The sequence below is a fragment of the Chelon labrosus genome (genome assembly GCF_963514085.1).
Source record: "Chelon labrosus genome assembly, chromosome: 22".
NCBI classification, from domain to species: Eukaryota; Metazoa; Chordata; class Actinopteri; order Mugiliformes; family Mugilidae; genus Chelon; species Chelon labrosus.
Genome location: NC_140355.1, coordinates 16,805,872 through 16,817,179, shown reverse-complemented (window position 1 = coordinate 16,817,179; position 11,308 = coordinate 16,805,872). Strand labels below are relative to the sequence as shown.

General features: G+C 43.4%; 1 protein-coding gene across 1 annotated transcript; it reads right to left on the bottom strand.

Annotated features, from left to right (window-relative positions):
* Window positions 1-6,684: 6,684 nt before the first annotated feature.
* On the bottom strand, window positions 6,685-9,800 carry LOC311507896 (urea transporter 1-like; the record flags this gene model as incomplete). Its single annotated transcript, XM_084572440.1, has 8 exons — window positions 9,406-9,800; window positions 9,325-9,329; window positions 9,123-9,275; window positions 7,819-8,041; window positions 7,481-7,628; window positions 7,186-7,320; window positions 7,058-7,107; window positions 6,685-6,951 (listed from the first exon to the last, which is right to left on the bottom strand). Exons 1-8 carry the CDS (start codon window positions 9,625-9,627, stop codon window positions 6,685-6,687), a joined length of 1,203 nt encoding a protein of 400 aa, XP_084428566.1. The 5' UTR covers window positions 9,628-9,800.
* Between the last annotated feature and the right edge of the window lie 1,508 nt (window positions 9,801-11,308).

Below are 11,308 nucleotides of genomic sequence, written 5' to 3'. Positions count from 1 at the left end.
GGAGCCCACTTAATTAAAGCTGTGGATGAGAGGACTCTTAATCTCGGTGGGTGTGTGTAGGACTATTTAACCACAGTTATTAGATGTACCCTATAATAATGCCCTGTTACCCATCTTACACTCATTTAGTCCAGTTAAACAGAACCAGCGTTCAGATCCTTTATTTAATAAAAATGCTCATACATGAATGTAAACATATTTCATTAGACGTAAAAATCAAGCAGCGAAAATTCATCTTAAAATGTACTGAATATACACCGATCAGGCATAACATTATGACCACCTTCCTAATATTGTGTAGGTCTCCCTTGTGCCTCCAAAACAGTTGAGACTCATCAGAGAACATGGACATGGACCTTCTGAGGGTGTCCTGTGGAGTCTGGTAACAATATGTTGTTAGTGGGGGGCCTTTGAAGGGAGGGGCCTCTGTGGATCATCCCACAGATACTTGATCAGTTTGGAATCTAGTGAATTTGGAGGCCAGGTCAACACCTTGTGCTGTTTTTTCACGTTTTTCTAGTTGTTCCTAAACTATTTTTGTGTGTGTGCCTGTGTCAGGCTGCATCCTGCTGGGGATGGCTGCTGCCATCAAGGAGTGTCATTGCTATGGGGTGGGGGTGTCTGGTCTGGTCTAGGTGGGTGCTACATGTCTATGTAACATCAACACGAATGAATGCCAGGTCCAAAAGTTTCCCAGCAGAACATTGAATTGTCACAGGATGGTCGATGTTATTCACTTCTCCTGTCAGTGGTTTTAATGTTGTGGCTGATCGGTGTGCATGCACATACACATGAATATATCTCAGTATAATGCAGTCCAGTACACCAGTAGCACCCACTACAGCGTCCTAATAAAGTGTAAATACCTAAAGGTGCCATTTCACTTTTGAGTATAACATCAATGTATTGTTGCATAAACTAAAGGATGATTCCATAACATAACTGCAGCCTCTGTCCTCAGACGACTGTCTGTGTTCACTCTCTGCACTGGAACAGGAGCCCACTCACTCTGAAGAACACCGTACATTGCACATTGGACATTTTCTGACGATGTCAACGAGCAATGAAAATGTACATGCTTTATGAAAGCAGAATTTATGGCTGAGATTCTGTTTTGGACTGGGTGGCGTTTTCAGTGCAGGCTTTTTTATTTCTAATGAGATAGAGGTACTTACATAAAGTGAAGCATGTGAACAATGATTGAATTTAACTGCAGCCCCTGTCCTCAGATGACTAGGAGCTGCTGTCTGCTCAGGCAGACTCTAGACTCAGCGATGGAGCCTCTGTCCTCAGATGACTCTTTATGTTCATTCTGTGCATTTGAACAGGAGCCCACTCGTCCTTAAGATGAAAGCCGTGGAGGAGAGGACTGCATGTTCCTGATTTCAGTGGGTGTGTAGGACTGTACAAGAACAGCTATTTGAAGTACCCAATAATCATGCCCTGCTCTCTATAAGGACATGTAAACTGGTGTTTTTAGTCCAGATATATGGAACCAACAGTATTCAGATAATTTACCGACACAAGATTGTATTAGAAGTAAAGATCCTATGAAAGTAATGAAATCTTCTGGAGTGAAATGGCACCTATAAGGATGTAAGCTTTGGCATTTTTTCCTTCTAGCATTCAAGATAAATGTGAGATTAATAATGAGGGGAGGGAAAAAGAAAACTGTTCTCAAATCATCGCTTGAATGACGATGAAATAAGCGACACTAATAGGAAAGAATATTCTCTAATCTGAGTTTGGATGAGGACAAAACCGTTAGAGAAGTTTAATGGATATCAGAGACACGACACACAGCACTGACTGCTGACTACTGGCTGTGTATAGATAATAGATGAGTTAAATGTTGAGGTCATTATCTGCCTCTTTTCTATTTATGTTTTAATTGCAGTTGGCATAACCACCATCTCCAGATGTCCTTCAGTATACGCTGTATGTGCAGATCTCCAGATGATGCTCGTTGTTAAGGTAAGAGAGTTGGTCTGTCGTGACGCAGACTCTTTCTTCCAGTCTCTTTGTGGTATATAAACTCAATCCTGTGAAGGGTCATGGAGGAGCTGGAACCTATCCCAGCTGTCAACAGGCAAGAGGCGGGGTATACCCTGAACAGGTCGCCAGTCTATCACAGGGCAACTCTACTTCTATTTCCTGTTTATAATTATCTTGGAGAGGGATACACGCTGGCCTACGGCATGTCTCACATGAATACACACAGTTTTTATGTGTTTGCTTAAGGACTGTTTAAGAGTAAAGACCTAAAGATCGACCAGGATGGGATTTGAACCCATGCGTGCAGAGCACAATGGATTAGCAGTCCATCGCCTTAACCACTCGGCCACCTCGCCACATGCAGGAACGAAAAATGCATGAATACTCACGATACATAAAAATATTGTGAGAAATTATCTGCGCCTCACTTCACAGAGAGCTATGAATATATATGCCACAGTTTTCTGTATTAACCCAGTGTCATATCTGCAGGTATTAATAATAGTCCTTAGTTATCCAATCCATGAATAATCCACTTTGTCTGGTATAAACTCAGAAACACTTCATGAGTCCACTTCACCCATCGGAGTCCAGGTTTATTTCTGTATCTGAGTTTGGCTTTAGGTCAGTGCGGTAGTCATCGAGTGGTTCCAGCATACAAAAGATTGTGCAGGTGTTCATGAAAGTGCGTCCGCCCCCGTAGCTCTGCTTAACAATTACGTGCAGTGCTTCAGACAGTCAATGCAAATGGATCATTTAATGTGCAGCAACAAACGGCGGTGGAAAAAAATGGCAGCGTCCTGTTATGTAACTGAACGTGTTAAAAATAATAACTGAATATTCTAGATATCTCCTCAAAGGTTTGTTGGATCCCAGCTGTCATTGGGCGAGAGGCGGGATACACTCTGGATAGGTCGCCAGTCTGTTGAAGGGCTAACACAGAGTGGTGTGGTGGTTAGCACTGATGCCTCACAGCAGGAAGGTTCTGGGTTTAAATCTTTTGGCCGACTGGGGCCTTTCTGTGTGGAGTTTGCACGTTCTCCCTGTGTCTGCATGGGTTCCCTCCGAATACTCCGGCTTCCTCCCACTGTCCAAAGACGTGCTCGTTAGGTTCATTGGTGATTCTAAATTGACCTCTGTGTTAGCCCTGCGATAGACTGCCGACCTGTCCAGGGTGTACTCCACCTCTCGCCCAATGACAGCTTTGATAGACTCCAGCCCCCCAACGACTCTTAAGAGGACAAGTTACAGAAAATGAATGTCTGAATGTTCAATGTGAACAAACTATAAAGAACCACATCTACTGTTTCTAAAATCTGACATCATGGTTCTACTTACTTGGCCTCTGAATACATCAGAATGTCTCATAGTGTGATTTTATTGATCACTGTTATCCAAATCTGGGGCAACAAATGCTTTTCAGATTATCATCCTTTCATACATATATATAAATATATGGGGTTAGGGTTGGGAGTTAAGCAGCCATCACTGTTTATTATGGTGTTAACTATTTACTGTCTATTATTCAGGGAGTAGTGAATGAGTGTGTGTGTTTTCTCACACACATACAAATGAAATATATATGTATTTCATTATTGGCTACTTTAAAGTGACAGCAGAAGTAAAATAAATAGATACGTGAAAAACAAATACATTCTAACGGTACAAAAGAAATCTGAAAAAAATTCTAATACTAAATATGGTCACTACATAAAAGACACCCACTTCCACACCATTTTTACTCTCATTGAGGAAGATCCAGGATTTCTATTTGGAGAACATACTACAGGATTACGACACAGTCGACTGCAGCCATGGATATGGAAATCAGTGTCACTGGGAGCGTACATACATGGTCGTGCTTCCTCCTCCATGATGCTTCACGCACCCAATGGCGGGATGGAGTTTCCTGGGGATTCTCCTTTCGTCTTACAGGAAACGGCGGACATATTTGGTTTGAACATGTTGAGCCAGGAGCGTCATGAAACACATCGCGGCCTCTTGCATAGTACTCACAGGCTGAGCAGGAGAGCGTGAATCAGAAGAGTCGGCAGCCATTCTTCCTGCCAACAGGAACAGTATCACACTTTCACTCTCTCTTTCTCTCTCTGTTTCTCTTCCTGACAGAAACACATACAAAGTTTCCTGTCAGTCAGGGATAATCATGCTAATTAAAGCCTGGGCTGCTTTAACACTCTCATTGTTGGGTGGCGAGAAGGCGGACAGCTTACATACAGCCCAGTGTTCTTGTGATGTTGATGCTGTTCTCACATGCTCAGTAGTAGCTGCAATGAAGGCCCACTATTTACTTTTATATAGTTTCTCTTGTCTTAACTTATTCTTTTTTTGTATTTTGCAAAATCGTATCGTATCGTTATGTATCCTGTCATATCTTATGTTATGGTATCTTATTATTGCATTGTATCGTATCGTATCGTATCGTATCGTATCGTATCGTATCGTGCCTTGTCTTGTCTTGTCTTGTCTTGTCTTATGGTATGATATGGTATTGTGTCATATCATATTGTATCTTATTGTTACTGTTACGTATCGTATCGTATCGTATCGTATCGTATCTTATGGTATGGTATGGTATCATATCATATCGTATCTTATTGTTACTCTTACGTATCCTATCATATCTTATGTTATCGTATTGTATCTTATGGTATCTTATCGTATCCTATAGTATCTTGTCTTATCTTATGGTACCATATATTAACGTATCGCATTGTATCGTATCGTATCGTATCGTATCGTATCGTATCGTATCGTATCGTATCGTATCGTGCCGTATCGTGTCGTATCTTATGGTTACTGTTACGTATCCTATTATATCTTATGTTATCGTAATGTATCTTATGTTATCGTATCTTATTGTTACTGTTACGTATCCTATCATATCTTATGTTATGTTATCATATCGTATCGTATCTTATGGTATCGTATAGTATCTTGTCTTATCTTATGGTACCATATGTTAACGTATCGCATTGTATCATATCATATCTTATTGCAACATATCGTATCGTTACGTATTGTTATGTATCTTATGTTATTGTATCGTATCTTATGGTATGGTACCTTTTAGTATCGTATCGTATCGTATCGTATCGTATCGTATCGTATCGTATCTTATGTTATCGTAACTTATCTTATGGTATGGTATCTTATAGTATGGTATCTTATAGTATCTTATCATATGTTATAGTATCGTCTCTTGTCTTATCTTATGATATCCTATTGTATCGTATCGTATGTGTAATTGTATCTTTTGGTATCATATCTTATGTTATCTTATCTTATTGCATCGCATCTGAAGGTGACTGCTATGTGGGGAGGCTTCATCCTTCACAGGTTCAGCCCTAGTCTTCCTTCCCCTGCGATGTTTTGGGCGGACGGCGTGTGCTGCCTGCAGGGCACAGTAATCAGGCTGCCGAGAGCACACTGCGCTTGCACAGGGGAAGTGACACCACCCTCATTTCACATCATCCCACCGCCAACACTTATCCTGTCCTTCAAAGATCACCGGATGAATCCACTGTGTGCGAAAGGCCACAAAAAAAAACAAAAAAGCCACAGAGTGAGGCCACTATTTTGCTCCATCCTGCAGCAGATCATAGAAAATATTACTGGATATGTTTTGGAAAGTTTCCCCCTGTACTCTAACAGAAAACACAGTCATAACAAGTCATATTTCATAACCAGGGGAAAAAAAAAAAAAAAAATAAGAGAGAAACGTTCCCATTTGCAAGATTGTGCCCTTCTCCCGTCTAGCACCTTCTCCCCCCAATGTACTGCAGCTCCCACACATGTCTGGGAGTGTGACTGGCTCTTATGTGTCGTTCTGGCTAGACTAAAGCCATGTGCCTCGATGCACCAGATACACAGACAGGCAGATGGCAAATCAAAAAAAAACAACAACACATAAACATGTACACATTAATGCAGACATCGACCCAGACAGGCCACTGAATGTTACATAAGCTGACACCTCATCTCATCTTTTGCAGAGATGTCGAACGAAGACATATAATGCCTGAAGACAAAACCTGGAAGGCGGAAAGGAAAAGTAGAAATCGATAAGCAAAAATGGGCTTATAAAAAAAACTAGTTAAACTTAGGGAAGAGGCACAGCTGAAGACATAAAGCAGAGAAAACAATAGGACAGATTGGAGTGCAGAAGGCAGTGATGGATTGTGCCTGGCAGTGGAGAAGGTGTTTTTGCTGGGGGAGCACTTTATGAAATCTCCTCTGCAGCTCACTGTCTGCTCCGATGAGATGCTCTGCTGCATTTAAATCCTCTAAAATGGTCCTGTCGAGGGGGGAATAATGTGTTTGCTGTTATTTCCCCCCTTAATGTTTGCTTTTGTAGCTGTTATATATATAAACACATCAAAATGTGTTTCCAGAGTGAAACATTTAGTAAAATATGGCACACAAGAGATCTCCCTCTCTGCTCATAGATTTACACACACAGTGGTTATACGTACTGCATTTTTTCCTTGGCATATGCTGCCCTCTGCTGGCTACAAGAGAAACTACAGTTTAGAAAACAATAGGCCATTTCCAGGCATTTGTATATGACCAATCTAGTCATTTAAGAGAGGAAATACCAACATTTTACATCCCCATAATGTTTTTACAGTTACATTCCTGTAGACGTAAACGTCTGAGCGTCTCGTAAAATCACACAGTTTCACCGGGGCCCCTCTCCACCACCAGCTGGACATTTGGTCCTCCACTCTCCTTCAGCGGGGCCTCTTCTTGGCTGCAGGTCCGCTGACAGCGCTGAGCTCTCTCCGCGGCCTTCAGCCGTCTCTGGCAGCGCCGATTCTCCTCGGGGTAGGAGACCGCACACAGGGGCAGTCTGCAGATGGCCGGGATCTCGGAGGAAACGAGGAGGAAGATGAGAGTCGACAGGCAGAAAGGCCACGTGCAGGCCGGTAATGCAAGCTGAAAGGGGGATGTCATGGGAGAGGAGAGCATGACATGGGATATGAGAGACTTCTGGGGGTTCACGTGATGCTTATCGAGTTTGACTGGCAAGTTTCTAACTTACCGCAGACATCAGATGTGAGGCTGCTGAAGTCATATATGCACAGAAAAGCGCTGGAAAGAAATATCTGATTAAAAAAATAATTCTTCTGTGGATCTATTCAATAAATACACCATGTCCATGAGTCTTACCACATATTACAGCCAGTAGATGTGTTTGCCATGTTAAAACATAGAAGACCCCTCCAATGGCAATGCAGGAAAGAGCGCTGTTGTATCCCCACAGCCCGGCGTAAATATCGCTGTGAGGAGCAGCCAGAGCAAGTCCTGCACCACCACCACCACCACATCAAGTATTATTCACCGGCAAATTTGAGTATATGCATATGTTACAGCAGTTCTAGAAAACATGCCATGGTTCATTCCAAAGCTCACAGTGTGGCCTCAGCACAAAGTTATGCATATCCCTTTGCAAATGGTCTTTTACCGGTAACCGCGCCAGCAGCAGAGCCCAACATGGCATGGTAGCAGATCGCCGGTGAGCAGAGCAGCAGGGCCAGAAGGATGAGACCTCCTGTCCAAGGGCTGTCGCAGCCGTACACCTGGCCAACGCCGACTGGCACGGACAGGAAGAGCTGCGAAAAAGGGGAAGCCACCATAAACAGTTAGCACATTTAATTAATTTAATTAATTAGGATGACACAAAACAGACAGAGCAGACCGTTCAGATTCACCTGAGGAATATTGAGGCTTTGAATGGTGTCGTTCGAAGGGGGCAGATGGTTGTTTGGTTTAATATCCACCTGAAAGTGCAGGAAAAAGTCAGTTTAATTTGGATGTTTGCACTTGTTTTAAGAGCATCCTTGTGTGTGTAGCAGGGCTGCGCCGTACCTGTGGAAAGTACGGATGAGTAGCTCCTGTGGCTGCGATGTGCAAACACACCAAAATATTAAAAGGCAGGGTGAATATCGGGAGGTCCCATTTGCTGGAAATTGAGGACAAAGCACTCGAGACTACCGGGCTGAGAAGAGAGGCGGGAAACGAATTACTGACTGGCCGGAGGAGGAAACCCAACAGGGTGAGATTATAATTGTTTACTTTCAAACCAGGAATTTGAATGCCAAAAACAAACCCTTCATCTCAACAGTGCAATTAAAGCTTAGACATATAAATTTATGTCGATAACAATCCAAATGCTCTCAAGATGCTTTAAAGGATCCGGAGCCAGAAACCACTAGAGCAAATACTGAGGTTGAAATGGGAAGGAAAAAACTCCCTTTCAGTCTGGAAGTGGCATAGAGGAGAAAAGAGGAGAGGAGGAGAGAGCAGCAGAAGGAAGGAAAGCAGACGCATTCGTGCATCTGGTATCCATCACAGGGCTAACACAAAGAGACAAAAGACCGTTCACACTCACACCTACGGCCAATTTAGAATCACCAATTAATCTGATAATCACGTCTTTGGAGTTTGGGAGGCAGCTGGAGCACCCGGAGAAAACCCACGCACTCGTTCACTCTAAATAATAATAGTTAAGTCCGTAATAAGCAGTATGTTTTCATCATCATTTTCATCTCTCATCATTTTGAGCCAGGCACTTAGCTGCACAACTTTATAGTTTTGAACTTCCTCTTTACTATACACCGATCAGCCACAACATTAAAACCACAGACAGGAGAAGTGAATAAGATTGACTATCTTGTGACAATTCAATGTTCTGCTGGGAAACTGTTTGGACCTGGCATTCGTGTGGATGTTACTTAGACATGTGGACATAGGCACACGCAGAAAAACGGTTTAGGAACAACTCAAAAAACAAAAGGTGTTGACCTGGCCTCCAAATTCACTAGATCCCAAACTGATCAAGTTTCTGTGGGATGATCCACGGAGGCCCCTCCCCTCCTACTAACAACATCCTGTTGCCAGACACCACAGGGCACCCTCAGAAGGCCCATGTCCATTCTCTGATGAGTCGCAACTGTTTTGGAGGCATGCACAATATTACGAAGGTGGTCATAATGTTATGCCTGATCGGTGTATAGCGCAACATTTAGTAACGTCCTCTCCTGACTCTCTCTGCCTTTGTCTTTTCTCTGCGTGCTGCAAATGAGTTGTTGGAAGAGAACACTTACCACAACATGGACATGAACACGTTTGGCAGTAAAAGCCACCAGTACCAACTTCCTTTGGTGGAGAATATGGCCATCAGCATGCCGACCAGCGTCCCGTTGTAGCCGTACAATCCCGCTGATATGGCCTCCCTGAAGGGAATGTGACAGATGTAGCTGACGCGAGCGCAAAACAGTTAAATGAGAAACAAGCTGTGAAAATAGCACAGTCTGAGAAAGTGTAGCCGTGGGGAACGCAAGCGATAGAGGCACAGTTGATGGCTTTTTTCTTACAGTGAAGTCAAACGAGGACACGGCGATGCCGCTCTGACCTGTTTTGTCCCAGCAGCATTGCAGACACGGTGGAGATGAAAGTCCCGAGCAGACCATTCAGAGCCCACCAAGGGTTCTGCAGGAGGAGGCCGGCCGCAATGAGGAGCCCGCTGAGAGGGTTGTTCACAAACATGACCTGGGCCACCCCTCGAAAAGTGCTGTCGAGGAGTTGGATTACCGTGGCCTGTCCTGTCATAGAGGTCAGTGATGATTCTCAAGGTTGAAATATCAGACTGAGACAACATGTAGGCAGAACATCACTTACTTTTCACCCACTCTCCACACAGTCGCATGTCCCCGGTGAAAATCCCATTAGTTCTGCAGAGGTAGCAACGAGCTGGAGCGTCTTCTTGTGCAGGCTGGTTAGTGTTGTTCATGTTTGCTGTCATATATACACATATATAATAACTGGCTTCTAATAGCTATAGCATAATACAAGCTATATCAGCGCCCAAGGATGATTTTGTGTGCAGACTGAAATACATAAATACATCAGGTAATAATAATTACTCATTAGCTATTTTTTCAATTAAGATAATAACTCGGCAACAGTTCAGGATAAGCAACTTTATTTACCACAATTGTAACATTACAAATTTCATGCCAGCAGATGATTGCGTGTTTTCCGAGTTGTCCTTAAATGCAACATCCCAGACATGATGTAAGTGATTCTCTTCAACGTGGCACAACCGTTATGACAATGATGGTGGTTGGTAGTTAAAGGTCAAAGGTCAAGGCCAAAGTGAACATACAAAGCTTGTTTTTGGCCATCGCTCAGGAATACACACCGATCAGCCACAACATTAAAACCACCGATAGGAGAAGTGAATAACATTGACCATCTTGCGACAATTCAGTGTTCTACTGAGAAATGTCTGAACCATTCATTCATGTGGATGTTACTTAGACATGTACCACCCACCTAGACCAGACCAGGCACCCCCACCCCATAGCAATGACACTCCTTGATGGCAGCAGCCATCCCCAGCAGGATGCAGCCTGACACAGGCACACACACATAAAAACCCTTTAGGAACAACTCAAACAAAAAACATGGAGAACAGCACAAGGTGTTGACCTAGCCTCCAAATTCACTAGATCCCAAACTGATCAAGTGTCTGTGTGATGATCCACTAAGGCCCCTCCCCTCAACCCATAGGACCCAAATGCCCCCACTAACAACATTTTGTTACCAGACACCACAGGACACCCTCAGAAGGCCCATGTCCATTCTCTGATGAGTCACAACTGTTTTGGAGGCACAAGGAAGACCTACACAATATTAGGAAGGTGGTCATAATGTTATGCCTGATCAGTGTATGTTTTTTATTTGTGCTCCAGTGAAGGTAGCTCCACAGCTGCATGTAAAAGCTCCTGACTCAGCCAGTGATGGCAGAGATTCTATAGAGTCAGTTCACTTTGATGCCATGTTTAAAGCCTGAACACGGACTGAACACCTCTATATGCATGCTGTGCAGAGGATTAGTGCAAAGACTCATGATGCCTTGACTTTTCATGTTTCCATGCTGACTTTAGCAATCACCTCAAAGAAGCACCACTGTGCAGCCTCCCTGAGCTGCCGGCACAGCATGGCGCTAGACTCTTAGTTTTCATACTTCCAGAAGATTTCTGTTTGCTGCTCAACAAAACAAACTTACAAAGGCCTCTTATCGCTTTTATCAGTTTGATGTTATTCCAGCATGGATATGCATTTTCCTTAATGGCGCTTCTGCACCATTATTCAGGCCCTGATGTCATCATCATCCTCCCTGAGACGAGCCGACGCCTCCCTGCACACGAACGATCAGCGTGAACATGATTCTCTTTTGCTCCCTGAGGTGGAAGCAGCTCAGACACAGTGGAACAAGAAGAAGAAG